The sequence below is a fragment of the Sinocyclocheilus grahami genome, unplaced genomic scaffold, assembly GCF_001515645.1.
Source record: "Sinocyclocheilus grahami isolate Dianchi unplaced genomic scaffold, SAMN03320097.WGS_v1.1 scaffold193.1, whole genome shotgun sequence".
In the NCBI taxonomy this organism is placed as follows: Eukaryota; Metazoa; Chordata; class Actinopteri; order Cypriniformes; family Cyprinidae; genus Sinocyclocheilus; species Sinocyclocheilus grahami.
In genome coordinates, this window is record NW_015505372.1 from 600808 (window position 1) to 624018 (window position 23211).

Consider the following 23211-nt stretch of genomic DNA (forward strand, 5'->3'; position numbering starts at 1 on the left):
GTGCCCCCGACCAAACCAGGAAGATGTTTAAAAAAAAAAAAAACAAAGGGGGGGGGGGGGGGGGTAAAAGAACCAAAACCCCTACAAAGTTTTTAAGAATGAAATGAAATGTTTGCCACAGGGGGTTGTAACCATCTAAGTGACTCATGCTGTTTTGCTTTTTTCTTCCTCTGTAAAAAATGCATCTTATCCATCATATCTCATAAGTTTGTCTTGTCCTTTCAGTCCTCAGCTTTAACTCCCACCTGTCGTTTTTCTTTTTCCCAGCGAGCCTGACTATAACCAGTTTAAATAAGACTAAGTATAATCTCCCCCTGTTTGTTTTTATCACAGGCTGGACATAAAGAGAAGAGCGATGCCCTGAACATGGCCATCGACAGGATGACTAAGAAGACCCGTGACCTGCGCAGACAGGTCTGTTCACCTTGAAGCAGTGCACAGAATCACATTCATTTTGATTATAGCTGTCAACAAGAATGTCCTTCTCTTTAATGACATATCATGACTGTCTCTCTTTAGATGCACGTTGTTTACATTGCATATTAAAAAATGAATATATCAAACCCAGGTGCTCTGAGTCATCAAACACTAGCTAAGGATTTGTGTGTTTGTGTGTTCATCGTTTCAGCTGCGGAAGGCTGTGATGGACCATGTGTCGGACTCTTTTCTGGAGACCAATGTTCCACTGCTGGTATTGATCGAGGCTGCCAAGAATGGTAATGAAAAGGAGGTGAAGGAATATGCCCAAGTTTTCCGTGAGCACGCCAACAAACTGATTGAGGTAGGCACCTGTTTTCTGCTCCATAAAGTGCCAATTACTGTCCCTTGTCTGTTGCAGATTTTAAATTCTGGAATTATTTCAAAACAAATGATGGAACATTATTTGTACTCCTCCAGACTAGCTATTCTTTTGTTTAACATGGCATCTCGAAGAGAGCACACATGATTGGTGATTGTAGGTTTGTTGTCTAAGACATTGGTTGATATTTTTCATGAAATCAGATAAGCTCTTTAGGGGATTCTTTAGGGGATTTATGGTAGAAGTCTGTGTTGAAATCCACAGACCAATTCTGATCCAAAATTGATTTTGTCCGCTGACTTGCTTTTGTTGTTTTTGTCACTAACATGAAACGAAATGCGAGGTGTTTTGCCAGACTAAATTAAATGTAGAGATGAGTCAGGAAAGACAGCCTAACCGATTATGGTGGTCGACCAATTAGTTTATCTAATGTTTTTTTGAACTTTCATATTTTAGGATGCTGTGCTTGAAAGGGGATGATTTAAGAGGCTCTGCTTCTCAGATAGGGTTTTGGTATGCTGACAGCATGGTAGAACGTGCTGCAGAGAAGTTGCATCTCTAAATTCATCCCCATCAAAGCATCGCTTTTGTAACAAATTTGCAGCCTTCAACAGATTTCAAGACAATTACTGTCAGACTTCAAATCACTTGCTGTGAGCAACGTTTCCATTATTATGCATAATCTGTAGATATTGTGAGAACAATGATAGCTCTGTGCAATAGAAGTTTTTAAATATTTAGCCTTATTTGTTAGATCATTAGATAGTTTGTAGGATGTGTGTCAGTTCCCCTATTGACGAGCCACACCCTGAAACATCCTAATTATACCAGATACTAGAGGAGTTTCTGGTTTGAGAGTAATATATAGCTTTACAAATCGCTAATTAAAAGTGCCTTATGCCACCCACAAAACAAAAAAATGGAAAGCTGTTACTTCTGCAAGTAGTTAATACACACTTGAAGGGGAGAAACTTTCCATTCTGATTCCAACATGTAAGCTGATGTAAAAACTGAATAAATTTTAATCAATAGTCAGCACCATCACTATTTATGTTGGAATGCAACTGAAGTCACTGTGTCTTGACAGCTTGATCCAAGCGAGCGTGTCACAGCCCTTTTATCTTTTATGCTTCATATATTTTTTTGTGAAGTGTCAGACAGGAGTCAAACTTACACTTTATAGTGCTGTACAAATGCAGTAAGGCTGCTGGGTTTACAATGCCACAGCCAGGGAATCACTGCATTTGTATGGGCAGTCACAACTGTGAATCACATTTTAAGCACAGCCAAAGAGTGAAACTCCTCCGAGCCCAAGGTTAAGTGTTGCCTCGGTGGGGAAATGTGAAACAGCTGGATATCCAGTGTCTTATTGATGGACTTCACGAGAAATCTGCATTGTCGTGTCTGTTTGTGGTGACCGTATTCATGACCGATAAATAGGCCATGTCTCTTATGGTGTTTTATTTTCCAGATAGATGTTTTTCATGCTGAATCACTGGGGGCTTTATATCTCATGCTCGCATTGGCAGGGCCAGTGACAAGCTGACAGAAATGTTAGCTATCCTCATTAGTTTTTCAAATCTGTTCATCTTAGTCCCTGTGGTAACACGTCATCCAGCGACATTTCAGACTGACCTCTCCCCACAGGGGGCAGGCCCGGCCCTCGTGTGACACGCTGCTTTGAGGGGAAGACTGGTGAAGGAAATCAAAGTGAAGGGAAAAGGAGGGATAATGAGTAAAAGTCTCAGAGTCTCACTGGGGGCTAAAGATAGTTGAAACACCACACGTCTCCAAAAAGTCACATCCGTCTGCCTCTCTCTCACACGTTTTTCATTGCCTTGGTTTGACACTAGCCAGTTGTCGCGTCATATGCATTCCAACTAGGGATGGGCGATATCTTATCGTTTGCGATATACCGGTAAAAATTCTCCGCACGATAAGAATTCGTCTTCTCGCGATAATAACGATAAAGTCTAGTTGTTGACACATTTCTGTGTGCGACTGTGTGGAGTGACGTGAAGGAAGGCGGACGTGAAATTGAGCAGCTCCTTCTACAATCTGGAACCGGTTTGGATAGGGCTGTACAATGTGACAAAAATCGGTCTGAGCCTTGAGTAAATGTACTACAGCAGCACGTGTGCGACAGAGTTTTACATGTGTATGTGTCGTTTACAAACCTGTTGTCCAACAAAGATATTTTAATTTATTTACATTATTTTTCTCCATATTAACTTCATAACATAGTCGAGTGTTTGAAATAACTTATTTTTGTGATCCGACGTGATTTCGTATCACAGAATAAGGCAGAAATCATACTATTTTATAGCATTATATACAGTGATAAAAGCTATGTCGATTAGCATTTCTTTATAAATATACTTTATCCTTCTAAAAAATACCCAAGATTGCTTGAAGAACACAGATACCATATATTTTGTGCAATCGCATGTTTATTGTCTTCAGGTTTCCTCAGTTCAAATGTCTTTATCTGCGTTTTATTCAGCTACAGCGATCACTGGATACTTCTTCCTGGAGCATTACTTCTATGCATATGTGGAGTTTCTGCGCAAGGGCGCCCTCCGGCGTCCAATCATTACATTACGTGTGTACTCAGTAATGCTGACAACACCCTATTTTGGGTAAAAATAGGAAAGATAATACTTTTCTCTAAAGAAACAGGATTCCCTAAATTATCGTCATTGATAGTTATCGCAATAAATATCAGAAATTATCGTGATATATTTTTAAGCCCATATCGCCCATCCCTAATTCCAATCTTAATCCAAACCTGGATTACAAGAACATTTTGATAATTGCATATGAGGGGCGTTTACAAATGATTGTGGTTTGTGTGCTTCCCTCACTTGTGCCGAGGCAAGGTCTGTTTTTGTCTTTGAATATATTAAGTGCAATCTGCTATCTATTCATATTTTATAAAATTGTTTGGATGTATGTGTGAAAGTGTAGTTGCGCATCTGCACAGGTAGGAACTTTTTATATTTAGACTTTCAGGTTATATTACTTGATGAGCATTTTATTTTTATATATATTTTTTAATAACAACATTAATAATAATAGTAATAATAATAATGGTAATTTTAACATGTCTTTTTAAGGTAGCAAAATCAATAAAAAGACAGACTTTGCCTAAAAACATCCATTACCAGTAAAACGACTAACGCACAGCTAGGGCTGTGACTGTATGGGATTTTTCTTACCGCGGTGAAGACCCAACAAATCACTGTGGTTTGGCGGTTAATCGCAACCAGGGCTCGACAGTGCGACCATTTCAGTCGCATTTGCGACTGAAACAGTTTTTAATCATTTAACAGCAAATTATCATTAATAGTATTTAACTTAAGGCTACATTTATAACAACATTTTTAAAAGTGGAACATAAGTGTTTGAATCTGATTTGGGTTTTTCAAAGTGCAACATAAGGGAACATCAGGAACATCATTGGTAAACTACTGGGCCGCTTAAGTGAATCGACAAGTCCTGCTGCTTTATTTTTCGGTCTTCAAGTTTCTTGCCAGGAAAACCAACATGTTCACTTTGTCTGGTTTCAGCGAAGATCTTAACGGAGTGACAATGTTGCCAGCTGCACTGAATACACGCTCCGAGGGAGCGCTCGTAGTGCATATAGTCATACATTTTCTGGCAACTTTCGAAAGAAGAGGGAATCGAGCCTGATTATCCCGCCACCAGGCAAGCAGATCAGAGTGCAGATCGAGGGCTTCCTCCTGCAAATACCTTGCGACTTCAGTGTCTGTACGGATTCTTTTTGGGACTGAATTGGAGGACTGTGCTTTTCTCTTTCCAAGCAGGTCTGCAAGATTTGTATTTATTTTTTTGAGGAGGAGATGGTGCACTTCCTTCTCCCTCTCCAGCCGCTGAGGTACGCATGGCACCTTCTCCATCCCTGCCATCACTCTGCACTATATTTGTCTTCCATGACGGTAACCATTTTTCTTTTTAGGTTGCGCGTCAACTCCGTGTCTTCCTCGGTTGAGAGCAAAATATCCTCAGATAATAACTGTCTTCTCGGAAGACAGTGCATCTGTTAAATCCGTGACCTCCTTCAGCGCTGCATTATCGGATTCTAGGACTTCGATGTATATATTAAAGCTGTTTTTAAATTGTACTAAATTATAAAATAAAACGCAAATTATAATCGGGCCTGTTTTAGGCTTTTCCTTATTTTTATTTTTTAGACATCCATCAGTTATGGTGATGAAAAAAAAAAATTACTCGCCATCTCCTCATTGGATGTGCCTTTAGAGAGAAATGCACGGATTACATAATGAAAGAGTTTCTATTTTCGATTTGAATGATTTCATTTTAAAGTAGTAATTTAAAACTTTTTATATATTTCTATCATGTCTGAGGCAATTCGCTGAGTTTAGGTTCATCATTGTGAAGCGCTCCTGTTCAAGCCAGAGACGGCAGAAAGCGTTTGTTTTCTTTTTTATAAAAGCACAACGTTTGGTTGATATTGTGAGTCGACAACAAATAAAAGTAGACCCTTTACAGTTTGGAATGACATATTACTCTTACCTTTATGAGCAAAAATGACTGCGTATTCTAAGTTGTTTCCACTGTTAGAAAAAAATGCAAGTGATCGTGCTGGTGCCTCTGCACTCTTAAAAAATAAAGGTGCTTCAAAAGTTTCTTCAAGCGATGCCATAGAAGAACCATTTTTGGTTCCACAAAGAACCATTCAGTCAAAGGTTTTTTAAAGAACCATCTCTTACACTTTTGTAATCTGAAGAACCTTATTTTGCCACAAAGAACCTTTTGTCAAACAGAAAGGTTCTTCAGATGTTAAAGGTTCTTTATGGAACCATTTAGACAAAAAGGTTCTTCAATGGCAACATGAAGCACCTTTATTTTTAAGAGTGTATGTGCTGCAGAGCTTCAGCTTCCACTCTCCACACAAACGATTGGATATGAGTCTAACAGCGCACATCTATCTAGGTTAAACATTTAAACTAACATTGTGATATGCTTGAATTGTTTTATATCTATAGATTTTATTTTAGGCAAGTTGTGATGATTTGAGAAGGCTAAATTGATCAAACATAGGCTACGATCAGCTCACTGTCTGCCGCTGGCTGCTTGGTCATTACTTTAAAAAAAACAAAAACTTACGTTTAACGAACAAAAAAAAAATTTTTTTTAACAAACAAAAAAAACCTGTGCATACCCTTGGAAGAAATCCTGCAGGCACCCCTGAGACGGAAGACAGTAAATTGACAAACAATGATTATTGTTTATACTTTCACTAGCAAAAAAAAAATATTTACGGAGAAGACCACAGTTGTGCCAAACACCGCGATTGGCATCTAATTTACGTGGTTCTTGTCACAGCCCTACGCACAGCTTCTCTTATTTCTTTAATGTAAAGCAAATTGCTAATGCATTAAGCCTGTATTCCGGCTGTGTAGTGGGTCAGCTTATGCTTGACCTTGTGTTGTCTGCTTTGTATGGTGGAGGGAAGGTAGAGGGGTTTTGAATATGTAGGTTATGAGGGAAAAAACTGCATTGTCTGAAATAGCTGGAGCGTCTCACTGCTGGTTGGCATCCAATCTGTTGGCAAGGAAATGTATTCATGTGCATTACGGATTTTTCCCGCATTCATGTAGCTGCCTTCTGTAACAAAACGAACACAGTGGGTTGAAACGATGTGCCATATATGGGAATTCCTCTGTTTGCCGATGGCTTTCATCACTAAGGATAGTCTAATATGTGTTTGACAGGCAGTGAAGGTGTGCCTTGCAGCGAGAGATGGTTGCAGAAGGGAGATCATTTTAACCTCTTAACTCTGTTCTTGCATTCGCACTCGTCCTTTAGTATGGTTAAATAATGACCCTGAACTTTTATTATGCCCAGCCTAATATAAAATGAAAGTAAGAAGTGACTGAAAGTACACGTATGCATGTAAAGTGTTTTTTCAATTCTTAAAGAAGTCATAGCATGGCCCGAGTGTCCCACAGATTTTATGAAATGTTTAAAAAAAACATTCCTTTCATTTATAATATATTTTCAGTCATAAATTCAGCTATATTTTAAAGGATATTAAAATAGAAAACTTATTTTAAATCATAATATTTCTCAATATTACTGTTTTTTTTTTTTGATAAAATAAATGCAGAAGAAACTTCTTTAAAAAAAAAAAATAATAATAATAAAATAGTGTGTCTGTGAAGTTATAATTATAAGATTATTCTTTAAATTGTATCCTGCTTTTATAAATGTGGCCCACTTTCCATAAACAAGTAAGATTTATAGTGTAATGCAGTTTTTTTTTTTTTTCCCCCTTGCTCTGTTTAGAGTTTAAATATGGATGTAGTTATTGCTGTAGGGAGGCCATTTAATTTGCAGTACAATGAAGCATCCATGGCTACGACAGGAAGGGAACTGCAGCCAACTCTTCCCTCCCCTCACTATCTTTTTACTCCTGCAGAAGGCATGAAGTCGACACTCTCCAAGGGCTGTAAAAAGTGCCAGCTACGTATCTCCTCATCTGTCTCTCTCTCTCTCTCAATAGTGTTCTCGGATACCACCATTCACCATTCACCACCGGCTTTTGCATCGCAGTCAGTGCCGTTGGAGACCCTCCTGGCAACCTACATACATCCCAAGAGTACTCCACCGTTACCTATTTGTTAATTTCCCTTTTTTCCCCATTTTGAAAGCCACTTATGTTGACTTTGAACTTCTGAGCTTGCAGGAAGAGCAGGAGCTTGGCTGTGAGTGTCGGTTCTTGGTCGCAGAAACACGGTGGCGGTTCGGTTTTTATACCCTGAAATGCATCATTCCTGAAGCGGGATAAAAATAGAACAAGCTTAGTTTTATTGCCTCAAGGCCTTGTTCTCAAAGGTTCCTGGCTGCTCAATGAACACTGCGATTGTGCAGGGACTAAACTACATGTGCGACAGAAAATGTGAGAGAGACAGGAAGCACGAAAGGAGAGAGAGAAGACTAAAATGAGTGTTGCAATTTAATAAACGTTGAAGACTTTCTTAATTTACTCCAAAATAGTAGTTCATTTGTTTTCATTTTGCAAGCTTGTGTTTTGTCTTAAATGCAAAATGAATGCAATATTGAGCATTTTAAGGGGCAGTTCATACCAAATGTGCGATTTTGCATTTAGAAAAGCTAGACGGAGTACAATAAAATTGAGAAAAACAGCTTTTTAAAACAGTTCATTCGATTTAAACTTTGATCATGTAAATATGATAGACGCATTGTTAAATGACACAACTTTGAAGGTGTACAACATTAAGAAAAGATGGTGTCTTGGTGTCCATTTGGTGTCACATAATGTATTGAGGCACTGATCTTTATGCGAGTCATGCAAACAGAGCCATATATATTCTATATATAAAACTGTGTATTTTTTTTCTTCATGGACCTAAATAAATAGCTGTTGCAGTGATTTTTTTTTTCTCTCTGAATCTAGCACACGTTTCCAGTTTATCTGCGTGGGAATATCTAACGATCAATGTGATAAGACCCATAATCTACCTGAACAGGAAATAAGAATCAGCTCACAATGAACCTGGATTGTTCCTCGTCCTGAATCTGCTTGACATTTATCTGCAAATGAGCACTGCTGAAGTTGTCAAAGTTGTTAGTCAGTTCCTTATTTTGAGCTTTAGGAATGGAGAGTGGATCCACTTTGCTGCATACTGTATGTGCTAGGCAGCTTGTATAAGAACAAACTCGCCCCTTGATTGACCCAGCGGTGCCATAGAGGGGTGAAATACCAGCTGCACTGATGGGATGTTACTGCAAGAAAGAACAGCCTCAGGAAGAGGATGGGGGCTTGAATGGAAATGACTCTGAAATTATGCAGAGCTGCAAGCTATTGATTGACATTTTGATTGTTGCAGGTCAAACTAGTTAGTGTTAGACTTTCTTAAATCAGAGATGCTATTAAAATGTCTTTGTCGTAACACTCTCATTAGCTGGTGGCAGAAAAATTGGAAACTGGTCTATTTACTGTAGGAAATGCATTGGCCAAATAACAAATGCATAAACATTTTTGATAATTGTAATGGGTAAATGAATCATTCTTTGTTCATTTTTATTAATTTATTTAGCTAGTCCAGCAGTAATTAGCACGAAACTTGTATAGAATGCCACCATGAGCTTATTAAAAGGGTAAAAATACCCCTGCACAAGTCTGGTGTTAACTGCTTTGCTCTTGGGCACCATGGTAATGGTCAAGGATCGTTCCCTGCAAGGATTGAATCGGCAGCCTTCTGGTTGCAATCTTCCAGAGTGGCCAATAGATATGCAGACTAGTGGCCCTTAGGACATTTCCATCAGATATTTCATGTCAAGCAGCTTGTGTATCATAGTTACTGTATATGCTATGAGGTGGGCTTGAGATTTTTCACTGACCACTGGAGACCAGGTACTGTGGAATCAAATCGGATGAGATTTAGCTGCTAAATGTTATTGCACATACTGAAGTGCTCCTTGTTCAAAGTGTTGGCATGTATACGTGTTTTTAATGCTTGACTAGTGTGTTTGCTAATGGCACCCTGCTGTTCGAGAGATTCCCAGTATGGTGCTTAAGGGAGAGAGAGCGAGTGGAAGAGCGTCGGCTGTGGTACTCCTGTAGTCAGTGGGGCGTTTTCTGTGACTGCGCTGAGCTCTGTTCACATTTACACTCCACTTGTGTTCTGGATTTCCCATTCCTGGCATAGCCAATTCTTGCACATTACGATAAGGTAGAGTAACTCCAAGCAGTCCCGCTAAACAAATATGAGAAACTTCTCCGTAACATTTAATTAAAACGACTCTCGCCTCAAGTAATAAAGCTACTCGGCAACGTGCCGTGCTTACTTCACTGTATAGAGGTGCTTGTGCAGCCAAAGCGAGGCAGGAGAACCCTAAAAATCGAATTTCTTGCCTCAAAAGACTGGCTGCTGCAAATAACGTCAGTTTGCAGTGAATGTTTGGCAAATCGTGAGTAAGGAGGGAGATTGTGGGTCAAAATGACAATTTACTCTATAACATTAAAAACATCAGCAACAGGCAGTGGGTTTGCTTGCCTCAGCACTCTGGATTTCAGCGGCTTGTGGAGTTTCTGAAAGTGTCAGGAATATTTGCCTCTCTCACTTTCCTGAGCTAACAGCTGCCTGGCAGAATGGTGATTTAATCGTCTCTAGGAACCACTCCCTGACGCTGTCAGCCTGTGAATTATATGAAATATATTCCCATGTGGGGAGACGACCAGACCTCAATTTCAGGCTTTGCTTTTATTTTTACTTAATCCTCTTGTGCGCTTTTTTCCTGCTGTATTATTTTACCATTTTATCAAATAATCAGATCAACAGCTGACAGCAGGTGTGTGTTAAATTAAAACTGTTTGTTTGAGGGATGGAAAACCAACTTTTTTTTGTTCGCTGTTCATTTGTCATATGATTAAAAAGCTGAGTTATTCTTCTGTTGTAGGTAGCTAACCTTGCATGCTCCATCTCAAACAATGAGGAGGGAGTAAAGTTGGTACGGATGGCCGCTTCCCAACTGGAAACACTTTGCCCTCAGGTACGCAGCATTTCGCACATGCGCCTGCAGTATGTCCCTCACTCCACTGTGGCTTTGACTGCTTTTTATTCTGAGCTCCAATGACTATATCCTTCATCCTGGGGCTTTGAACTTGTGTGTTTTTCCATCAAAATAAACATGGTTTATTTTATTCATTAATCTCAGTCGTAATCTGAAACAATTGTAATTGTGTTTTTAGAAGGTTGTTGCGGGGAGGACATGGGCTCAGATAATTAATCTGCATATGTGTAGATGTGATTTTTGGTTCTTGTACGTCTTAAAGTGGATTAATGGGTTGCTTGTGGTAATTGCAGGTGATTAATGCAGCCTTGGCCCTGGCTGCCAAGCCTAACAGCAAAGTGGCCCAGGATAACATGGATTTGTTTAAGGACCAGTGGGAGAAACAGGTACGAGTGCTTACTGACGCAGTGGATGACATCACTTCCATTGACGACTTCCTCTGCGTGTCTGGTAAGCCCACGATACAAAGTGTAGAGCTGTATCTTGGCTCTTAGTGTTAAAGTGATGGTTCACCTTCAATGACAACCATGCTCATTTACTCTACACTTGTGATGCTTAGCGGAATATTCATTTTGCTCTTTTCAAAAAGTACCATGAAATGGGGAAAAGACCAAAAATTTAATTATTCACTGAAAATTATTTTATCTGCTGATGGCGAAGTTGAATTTTTAGTAGCCTTTACTCCAATCTTCAGTGTCACACGATCCTTCAGAAATCATTCTCATTGATTTGGTCCTTAAGAAACATTTTGTTTTTATCAGTGTTAAAAACAGATATGCATGCTTAATTTTGTGGAAACTGTATTTCTTCCAGGATTTTTTTTAATGAATGGAAAGTTCAAAAGAACAGCCTTAATTTGGAATGGGAATCTTTTGTTACATTATGCATGCCTTTTACTGTCATTTTTGATCTATTTAGTATTAAGTAGTATTAATTTCTTTCCAAAAATCTTGGTGCACAGTTGCTTTAAGTATCTGAACCATATGGTCCGTTTCATACGTTTAATTTGTAAGTGTTTTAAACACTTTCTGACAGTAGTCTTCAGCAATAACACAACCTCACCAGATGTCATAAAGAACAAGCTTTTTAAACCGTGAAGAATTTCAGCCTACTTCAATCTAATGATAGGCTGATTGGCTTCTGTCTGTTTGTACCAGACCCATAATAGCTTCATGCAGAAGAGGTGAAAAGCCTTTATACCTACATCTCTGCAACTGATGGCATGGGTCACTTCCGATCATGGGCTGCTTAGTGGCCACACTTAAAGAAGTTCATTAGCTTCTCAGAAGCAGACAAAATATCTTGTCAATTCTCTCCTGTGGAATTGACATTCTGTCACGAATGTTAAAGACTTACCATCCCCCTGTCAGACATGGCCTTTAAGAGTTCTTGTTAAGCTGTAGGCTGACTGACTGCCTTCACCTCCTCTCAAGGACAGATTACAGTTTACCATGTTGGTTTGCATTTCCCAGACACCCATTACTAAACTGTCTGAGTGTGTGTTTAATCTATTTTTCATCCACACTTGTGGTTCCCGTTAATGTTCTTAAGTCAGGGACAATGTAAATACAGCATGAAGGATGAGGATTTACTGTCTTCATGCTTTACATTGTGGTTAGCATTCTGTACATTCTCCAGTGTTGTTTCCTTAGTTATTTTAAACATGGTTTCTCTTGTGTATTTTTCTTTATTTTTGCTTTAGAAAATCACATTCTGGAGGATGTTAACAAGTGTGTCATCGCTCTGCAAGAGAAGGATGTCGATGGCCTGGATCGCACCGCTGGAGCCATTCGAGGTAGAGCTGCCCGTGTGGTCCATGTGGTCACATCTGAGATGGACAACTATGAACCTGGGGTCTACACAGAAAAGGTTCTGGAAGCCACCAAGCTTCTCACTAATACAGGTATAAACTAGAACACTATAGACCTGAAATTATTTGTTTTTTGCCATAAATGTCTGTAGCTACAGCCAATTTTTTTGTAAAATAAGCCAAAATCTGTAGTTTTTTTTTTTTTAGTAGCGGTGTTGGAAAAGGCTATGTATTATCATTATTTAATAATATGAAACAAATACTGCTAAATCAAAACTCATAAGCATAATTGTAGACTGCTTATGATTGGCATTATTTGGTGCAGTAATATAACAACCCTCTACGGCAGTGTTACTCATTGCGCGGCTCGCAAGCCTCATGCAGCTCGCCAAGCTTTACTTTGTAGCTCGCATGGCACTGATGGCAGTAAATAATACGATGATATGATCATGCAGTCAATACAGATATTTCATAAAAACATTAAAAACAAGCAGGGCTATAACATAACCCATTAAAAAAAGCTCACACCATGTCTACAGCGAACGCGAGTGGCGTGATCCGACAAAAGACAATAGAACCCAGTGATGTTGTCTACACTGGATGTGGCGCCATGCGATGTGACACGATCCCCATCAGTAAACTGATGCCTCATTCTATTTATGACGAACTGTACTGACACTACGTTCAAATGATTTGCAACTGTCGCTTTGTTGCGTCAAGTGTAGACAGACTTTTAGAGCAGCAAAAAATGACAACTGTCGCGTCCGGTGTAGACCCGGTCAGACAGTGTCTGCTCTATTACAAATTTATATATATTTTAAAAAATACCTAAAACAACGGCATTGCAAGATGGAAATATAGACTAGAAAAGATATTTACACTTGCTCTGTCCTACATCCATGACACTGACTCACTGTGGAGTTGCCAGTTTTAATCTTAACAGTTCTTAATGCCGAATGTGCATTTGGATGGTTACATACATGGTTACATAGTATAAAAAAATTTAATAACTTGAGGTCTTTACAGCATTAAGGTAATCTTGTTTTTTTTTTTTTTTTATAATCTCGTCTCGGTTACAAATTTGACTGGTAAATTATAAAGAATGATAGCCCCTTTTGTATTGCATTGCATATGACAGATAAAAAGACATGCTATTTATGACTGGATGTAACTTTTGATACTTCACGGTAAAAGTGGCTCTCCGATTGACTTTGCCCTATCAGTGCGGCTCCTATGACGAAAATAGTGAAGACCACTGCTCTACGGACACCTTGGCAATTGAATCGCCATTGGCTAGGCACCTGTTTGTATATATATATAAAGTTATGCCATTTTACAAACGTATATAATGTTTGTAAAATAGCTTTTTAAATATCTGAAAGTGCACTCTTAATATCAGTCAGTCAAGCATAATAATATGATAATCCAGTATTATTTAATAATAGAAGTTTAGTAATTAGAATTAAAACTTGAAATAAAACCATGGTAACATGAACTTAGGGCTGGTGCTTTTTTTTGGTCATTCAGTGTTCCTGTAAAAAAATAAATAAAAAAAAGAGCAATCATACCGATAAGATATTATTATTATTCGAATTCTACTAAGAACAATATAAAAACGCACTAAGGATTAATGAGCTACTGGATTCATGAATTTTAATCAGGTTGTGTGCGTTTGCTCGAACTGATTCACTGAAATCAAAACAGGGACGATAATAGGTGAACACCAGCCAATGAGATTGTCGTTTGCGCATTAGTTCCGCCTACTACAGGAAACCACGGCAGTTCTTAAAAAGCTGAAGAATTCCAAAGGAACATTTTTACAGGAAAATACAACAAAGTATATCGTTTACATGTAGCGCATCAGTTCTGCATGTTATGTAAGACTCTCGCTTGCTCTCGCTCTTTGCGCGTGTGAGAGAAAGCGACAGCGAGTCATGCGCCTTCACACTAGAGTTTGTTACGCCAAATACACAAACACGGGTGTGCTGCACATCCATTCCAATGAACTGAAAAATATCACAGATCGTTTGACAGAGTGAAACTCTGATGCGCTCAGAGTGTTCTGTGAGTGAAAATATATCTGTGCTAATCATATACTCAGCCTCCAAATCACACACTGGAGAGTAAAATATGAGAATTTATTAGCCATTGGCTAATATTAGACATCATTTAGTCGCCCAGAGTGAAGATTTAGTCGCATATGCGAGTGATTTACTCGCAATGTAGAGGGTTGTATAAATGTCAAAGGGGTCCTATGATGGTGCTAAAAAGCACATTATTTTGTGTATTTGGTGTAATGCAATGTATTTATGCGGTTTAAGGTAAAAAAAAAACACATTATTTTCCACAATCTACATTATTGTTTCTCTATGCCCCGCCTTTCTGAAACGAGTCGATTTTTACAAAGCTCATCGGTCTGAAAAGCAAGGTGTGCTCTGATTGGCCAGCTATCCAGTGCGTTGTGATTGGCTGAATACCTCAAGCGTGTGACGGAAATGTTACGCCCCTTACCATACTGTGATGTGTGTGTGACGAGCGCCGGTGCGCGCGTGCGCCTGTGATGCGCAACAAGACAAAATCAGTAAAACCCATTTTAAACTTTTTAAAAGGCATTTGTTGCATCCGAGGGGGACATAATTACTGATTATAATGTCTTACACGGTCTTTTTACACATTGCATATTGCGCTGCGTAAACAAAACCATGTCTGCATTTGTGATCGGAGAAATTACAAACAACAAGCGCTACTCTACACTGCTCAAAACTCGCGTTTGAATCGTCAGTGGCAAATTCTTTAAATATAAAAACGTACTTACAGTCTGTGAGTCATGAAGCACCAGACTGTCCTTGCAATGTTGGAACTGCCCCACTTTATAGAAACAGACCGGCATTGTAGGCTATACTCTCCCAGTCCTCCATAAAATGTGCTGCACACATCTGAATATTTGGGTTGAACTGTTCCGGAACAGTGTTGTAAATACAACTTAACCACTGACTTTTGGAAGGCCAAACAAAGTAGTTTCGCTTTCATAATGGAACACACAATGTCTCCACAACATGGTGGCGGTGGCAACCATACTACAGTGAGAATAAAAGTTACGCCGCCTTTCTTTGCGTGAACATTTGGGCGGCATTATGCAAATCTTCCCACATCGTGACGTAGACATGTGGGGGAGTGTTAGAATGAGCCATTTTAGGTAGGCGTGGTTGACTCTTAACTTTTATAAAGAGAATCTATTTGGATTTGAGACTTTAGTCTTTGCAACTTTACAGATCTTCTTTATGCACCAAGAGCTTGCACTCCAAAGAGAAAGGAAAATTTTAAATCGCATTATATGACCCCTTTAATTTATCATGGTCTAACAGCTGCTTTGAACATGCTTCATCCAATCCAAACTTAGTCAGAACTATCCATTTAATATTATTTTTGGCGATTGCACTTATGTATGTGTGACTAATTTCTATTTAAAATCCATTGTTCTTGTTTAATATCTAAAAATGCTGCAAAGGCGTCCAAAAATAGCGCTGCTGCCATCTGGGCCAGAATTTCCTTGAGTGGGTTTGTAGGGTGTTGGTACAAGACTGCTGATTTTAAAATAAAAGTAACTTTATCGACTTCCTCGCAAGGTTGCGTAACATGGCTATGGCCAAAAGTGCTGTCTAGATAGGCAGCTCACTAAGTTTTGAGACACTGCCTGTGACCAGTATCTGCACTCTAGCTTTATAAGGAAAATAAAGCATACTATTACTCTTTTCTTGTAGATAAAATGTAGTATTACTTTCATGTGCGGTTACATAATAGCATTCGGATGCCTTCAGGAACCTTTTGAAGACTAAAATTACAGCGATGGTTCATTCCTGTGGGACAAAGCATACGATTTTCCCATTCATTTGCAGACATTCTCTTGGGAAATGCTATGTCACATTTTGTGTACTCTGTTCAGCTTTGTGCTAAAACAAATAGCTGGGCCATATTGGCAAAGAAGAGGATGTTATGTCACTAACGATTGCTTTAATTACTGTTAAACCTCATGCCCTGTAAGCCTCAAGGCTTACCGAAAACCTTTTGTTAATGCAAATTCCAAGTATTCACTTATTTCCGATGTTCATCTTCCTATTCAATCTGTTCCTGCTACTGTACTCCCCAGTGCAGTCCTAAATTGTGAATGAGAATGAGTATTACTGTAGATGTGTTCAGCGCCTATAGGGAGGGACTATTATTTTATGGCTTGGGAGGTGGTGCGTGGCTGGAGGGCCGGCTTCAAGAAGTGGTTGGGCAAACTGCTATAGATCATGCTGAATCAGGTGAATCAGCCAACCAAATTTCATGAAGGTTTGGTATCAGATGGCCCAGTCTGAATAAATATCCCTAGTGCTTGTTCAGCCCAAAATTTAGCATGAAATGCAGCAGAGATAAGCTAGAAGCAGAAACCCTATTCTAGCCATGAACACTTTTTGCAATCACCATCTCAATCCAGTTGCATTTTTTTAACGGCCAGTCTGTTTGTTTGGTTTACTGCTTAAAAACTTCTCATTTGGTTCATTAAGCACAAAGCTCTAAATGTGGTCTCCAGGCTGGATGGTATTCATTTGTGTTGCGCACAGTCGTTGTCATTAAATATCCTTTGGGAATAAATTGGTAAATGCCATCCACAAAACACGTAGGAAGCAACCCTCAAAAGGTCTCCAGTTCCCATAGCCTTTGAATGCAGAGAGAGTTTGTGTGGCTTTGAGGTCTTGCTGCCACCTGTCTTCTGATTGATTCGTTTAAGGGTGCCTCTGGATTAAGTGTACTCATCTGCCATTCTCGCAGTCAAGTAAAGCCTGATTAAAAGTTGCCTTGAGCAGTCATTAAAATCCAGCAACTCATCCACCATGAATTTCTGCATTTACTCAGCTCTGTTTCAGGCGTTCCAAGTTAGATGGGGGGACGTATCGATTAAATTCAAATCTAATTTTAATTATATATTTCTACAGGCACAATGTCTTGATTGAATTGTACTTCAGCTCATTTACAGTGGGTACGGAAAGTATTCAGACCCCCTTAAATTTGTCACTCTGTTATATTGCAGCCATTTGCTAAAATCATTTAAGTTAATTTTTTTCCCTCATTAATAGTTGAAACGGAATTGTTTCCAGCAAAATCTAAAAAAAAAATTCCTCTTGGTTTGCTGTGTTTTTGACCTTACTTTTTGTCCTTTCTGTGTGTGTTTGTGTGTGTTTACAGTGATGCCACGCTTCACTGAGCAGGTAGAGGCAGCCGTGGAGGCTCTCAGCACCAACCCAAGCCAGCCAATGGATGAGAACGAGTTCATTGATGCCTCGCGTCTAGTATACGATGGTGTGAGGGACATCAGGAAGGCTGTGCTTATGATCCGGGTGAGCAGAAACCTTTAAATAGAAAAAAGTTTCTCTTCCAAATTTTAAAAGGTTTGCCTAGAAAAAAATCTCATCCTCGGGTCATTTGAACCCTGTACTGTTTTCTTTCTCACTTGAAACACTTGTTCGGTAGTAGGCAGAACATGTAAGCTGTTGTTTTCCTTTCAACAAAAGGGCAGATTACTATTACAAAAAATGCACCAAAAAGCACAATAAAATAAGTCAATATGACTGAATTACTGTATGGAAAAGATCAGCTTGGATGTTCTGCCTAACATCTCTAGTATTTCACATAAGACTGAGTTCAATTTCGGAATGATATGATTGTGAGTAAATTACTACTTTTTCTCTCTTTTTTTGGATGCATTTTTCATCTATTCTTTTAAAAGAGTAGTTAAAGAGTTTATTACTTCATCTATGCCACCCACACAGGTTTCCAGTGCACTCTGAATTGTATGACCTTCCATGTGTTTTTTTATCACTTCCATTTTTCCCCCTTTGTAAGAACTCGTAATATTGAGGTAAACTCCAATTAAGTATATCAAAACTCTTTCGGATTAGAGGGCAGAAGAGGGCAGGGTTAATTGATGGTTTGCTCTGTGAGGATATATATATATATATATATATATATTATAAAATATAATTTCACCTCAAATTTAAAATCTTATTGAATGTTAAAAAACAGTTTATGTTATTTCACAGCTACCAAAGTGCATATTAATATATATATATATATATATATATAACTGAGAATAATACTGCACTTAAACTGAATGTGTGCTTGAGAGGAAAAAAAATGAAAAGGCTGGTGTGGATATATGTGCCGTTTTATTAGAAACTAATTGTGAATTTGTTTTGGGCAAATGGTAACCTAATTGAACAGATTTCCCTCTCCATGTGCACTATTACCAGAGCTGTAGTTTTCTGAGGGTTAATGGTCTTTCCCTGAGCTGAACTGTAACATTGGACAGATGGTTTCTAGCTTGCAGTGAAGCGTTAGCTAACAGTCTGACAATGAGCAGACAACAGTCCGCTCTTGCTGTGCAGGGAATCGCACAGACCCTTAACTCCACTTCGCCGGAACAACTAGGTTAAAGGCATTAATTGAGGCAAATATCGTCTTTCGTAGTTCCAGACTAATGAGTTTTCAATTAATTTCAAAGATAATATACACTGAATTTGAATAATTGGCTTGTGAGGAAGTGTGTTGGAATGTATTAGCGCCTTTAGTTAAAGCAAAGAGTGCGGTCACGACCCAGATAATGAAGCCAGAGTAGCATTCGATTAAAAGGCCTGCGGAAATTTGGCGGCACATACTCTCGTATATTTGCTATTGATAATTGTAATCGCATCATATTTCTTTGCCGCCTTTGTACTTGCATACTTTGTTTGAATTCTTCCACCAACCTTTACTTTTCAAATGTCAAGTAGCAAGACGATTCACATCGACTCACTAGTTTGATGCAGAAGAAACTATCTGACTTGTTCCAAAATGTTCATCAATAACAGGGGGTTTAAATTAGAATAAACACAAAATTAGATGGGGTTTTAGATCCTTTACACTTGATTTGCATTATAGTACGCAATTGATTTTTTAGAAGGGGGATTTAATTAGCATTTTCCCCTTTTATTTTCAAATCCTAGGAAAGCTGTAGTGCCTCATTCATTTTCCACTCCAGACGTCCTTCTCTAGTTGTCTAGATTGATTCAATGGTTAAAACAAAAGGCCTTTTGGCAGACAGGATCTATTTGTTTGCTGTTGGTTTAACATGAGTGTTGAACTTTCCCCTGACGCTGAAACGCTTTATGCCTGCATTGGGTCGAAAGGAGAGGCGTGATCTTTGCTATCTTGTTTTGTTCCTTTCCGACTGTATAGTATTTTTAAACGCTTCAGGGCCCTTGTTCCGAGACGACTCGTCCGAACCGATAAGAAAACCGCCCAAAGGTCTGGCGATCGCTGGGGTTTGTTAGAGAGCACTGTTTTAATACATCCTGCAGACATTGAGATAGCAAAAAAAAAAAAAAAAGTTCTTTAATGTTTGACTTTCAAGTTGCTTCCCTCCACACGCATGCCATGTCAAGCTCATACGTTTAGACAGAGCTTGAGCGCTAGCCAATCAGCCAACACTAGTGCCCAGTGGGCATCAACCTCTCCACCGCACAGGAAATCCTCGATCGGAAGAGACAAGTGTGCAGCTTAGGCTACTTAAGATGGACAGAGTCTTTAACCTCGGTAAGTACTGCACTCGTAGTCCTTGCCGGCCGGCCGTCACCTAATACTTGACAGGCAGGCAGCCCTCGACTCCTCTGTTGAGGGGATGTCACTGGTACTAATGGCCCTTCCTTAGCACAGATCCTCATAGCTGCTGAGCGGTTACTGTAGCCTGCAAAGGCACCTCACCTTACCTACACTGCTTCAGGCGTCTTAGACGGTTTATTCAAATGCCTGCTCACTACTGCCCTAGTTTATAGATGTGATGAATTTTCTTGGATGGCAAGGTAGATATTTTTGAGCTGTCTGTGGTTTCCATCACTCGGCACACGGTGGATCTACACTAGCGACTGGGGTTGTGCAAAATGTAGAATTCCCAGAATTGGCTTCCTTGTAGTTCATAGGTTGGAATTCGAATTTAATGGGTGGCATTACACAGGAAGTTGAATTGGAATTGAAAGGAAGAGGAATTTATGGAAATGAAATTCAAGAGCGGTAATGCATTCTTGGAAATGAAGTGTTATATTAAGTTGATCGTCAAAGTTAATGTGATTTAATGTCATGAAATATATATATATATATAAACTAAATGCACGTTTTAAATAGATGCTTCTATCCACAATACTGTTCAAAAGTTAAGCAAGGGTAAGCATGTTTTTGCTCACCCAGGCTGCATTTATTTGATCAAAATAATAGGAATATTGTAAAAAATTACAACTTAAAAATCACATGATCTTTTAGAAATCATTCTACTGTTGATTTGATGCTCAAGAAACAGCTGTGATGTTTAATATTTTTGTGAAAACCACTTTTTTCAGAATTCTTTGAATAGAAAGTTCAACTGAGGAATATTTATTTGAAATAGAAATCTTAATCTTTTTGTTTACTTCCTTATATTTAAATTTGGGAGTTAAAATAAGATTTCAAAAAGCGTATTCACAACCCTGCTAGCGACAAGTATTACTTTTAAATTTTAGCGCTTTTACCCTAAAATCCAAATTTTTGCACCAGTGTGATTCTCTAGATACAGCAAAACATGGTAAGAGATGAGCCTTGGCACTTCTAAAGTATAGTCCACACCTTGACTGACTTTGTTTGGCTGTATGTTGTTTTGATGTCATCTTCAGCAGGCAGAGTTTTGGGATGCTTGAGGTGTCTATTATTGGAGCAGCTGCATCGTGAGCCAGTCAGAATCTCCTCATAAATGGATTGTACAGACAGTCGGATAAGCACGGCTTGCAGCACTGGCGAAATAATACATCCGTATCTTCTCACATCTCGTTCTTTCTCCTATCAAGCTGAAATGCATTTTCTTGTCAGTGAGGGCTCTTCCCCCCTGCCACCCCTCCCCATTCTCCACCATTTCCCTCTGCAAACAGGTCCCTCTGCTCGCAAGTGCATACTAATAGAGCAGTAGAGTTATAAGAGGCATGTTTGACATTCAGTGCAGGGATATGAGAGAAAGAGAGTTAGTTCAGTACAGGGAAAACGTGGTGTACCTGCTGCATTGGTGCGCCAGATCATTTTGTTTCTCTTTACAGCTGACCAGTAGAAACATTTTACTGCTAAAACTTCCACCATTACGTTTTTGCTTTAAAAATGCATAGGTAGGTTTTTTATGCTTGGAGTGCTTGCTAAGGAAAGTATCACTATTATAATTGCTCATAATTTGAGGTTGGAGTTTATTAAAATTACTTGGGCCAAGTGTTACGCTTCAACAACACTTTTTGTTGCATTGAAGGAGGTTCTCGGACCTATCCAGGGAGTATAATATTATTAGAAATGCACCTAGCAACCACATAGCAATGTTAAAAACTGCTCGGCTCAATTAAAGGGATAGTTCACCCAAAAATGAAAATTGTCATTAATTACTCACCCTAATGTCGTTCCAAACCTGTAAGACCTTCATTCTAGGGCTGGGCGATATGGCCAAAAAATTATCACGATAATGTTTTTTCGTATCAGTCGATATCGATAATTATCACGATAAATGTCAAACTTTAATTTTTCAAGTTTTCAGGCAGATTTTTGATCCAATGTGAAAGTTGTAAAAATCAGACAGTTAATTGTGGTTTTAAACTATTATTTATGGTCAGAACACGACAAACACTTCACGTTTTTGAATTCTTAACACTTTTCCAGTCATTTTTATATCTTATACAAAATAAATATCTTAATAGAAAAAAAATGATTTCATAGTTCTGCACATTCTAATGAGTAATATTGTTTAAACTTGTAAACAAGTTTGTGTTGCCTGATAATATTAATAATATAATTTTTTTTGTTTCTTAGAAATGCACATTTAATAGTAGCTTAAGTTAGGATGCAGATGTAGATTTGTTCATTATCAAAATCAGTAATATCTGTAAGGCCACGTTCACACAGCAGCAGAATACGGTTTTCAGTCTTATTTTTGAGTCCTTAATACGGTTACGTTCACTCACAGTTCGGTTATTTACGGGCGTGACATTCTGTAACCGAACTCACACCCGTAAATTTTCAGGACTCACAACCGCATTCTCGGAACACACGCTGTGTGAACGGAACAGGACTGGACAACTAGTTGTCTGTCACATCATACTGTGCGAGAGAGAGCCGCTCTGCCGTGTGCTACATGTTTTCATGCGTGTTTTCGATAACTTACAGTGATGGAGAAATGAGCTGCGTGTCATCTGAACGTTTTAGATCTGGTCAGTTTTCCACCGGAGAAGCTCCCGTCAGTTTTGTGTTCTGCGCACGATTCAAATGCTCCGCTCTCCACCCAAATTTAAAAGCTGCTGTCGGTTAATGAAGATTTGACTAAAGAACTCGCGGCTCGATTGGACACTTGTCGTGTCAGAAAGTGATAAGACTTTCAGTTTTATGGACATCGCCATCTTTTATTTTACTATGGTTACTAATAAGGAATACGGGCTTGACTCCCATTGCACGTTCATACAGACAGTATTCTAAACACAGTTTCGAGACTCACACCTGTAAAGAAAATGCAGTTATCAATCCCAAAAACTGACAGTGTGAACGTAGCCTAAGTATTGTAGCAACCTCATTTTTATATGGTGAAATTTAATTATTTCTAATTTAATTAGTTTTTTTTTTACATTTTTTTTATTAACCACTGGTCTTCTATAGTAGCATGCATTTAGATCATGGTAATCACAGTTAAAACCACAAATATAGCACCTCAATACCATGGTAAAAATGTAATATGGTTTTTAGGTCTTTGTATGAAGAACTATAGCTAGTCTAAATAAATTTAGTATAAATGCATAAACGCTATAGTTTAATCACAAAAAAATATATTGTAATTATATTCCATTACTCCTCCAATACATTTAAACCATGTCTACATTAATATAAATTCAACACAAATAACCACATTTCTGACGCAATACCATGTTGCAGTTAGTGCTACTACAGTAAATCCATG

The 23211-nt window shown here is 38.7% G+C and overlaps 1 protein-coding gene across 1 annotated transcript in view; it reads left to right on the forward strand.

The window, feature by feature from the left end:
• The window catches only part of LOC107594945 (catenin alpha-1), a 123827-nt gene that overhangs the window by 75675 nt on the left and 24941 nt on the right, over positions 1 to 23211 (forward strand). Inside the window, exons 8-13 of the mRNA XM_016285176.1 lie at positions 334 to 414; positions 629 to 781; positions 10271 to 10363; positions 10678 to 10834; positions 12087 to 12287; positions 17421 to 17572. Coding sequence (XP_016140662.1) covers positions 334 to 414; positions 629 to 781; positions 10271 to 10363; positions 10678 to 10834; positions 12087 to 12287; positions 17421 to 17572 — 837 coding nt within the window. The remainder of the gene's footprint in view (positions 1 to 333; positions 415 to 628; positions 782 to 10270; positions 10364 to 10677; positions 10835 to 12086; positions 12288 to 17420; positions 17573 to 23211) is intronic.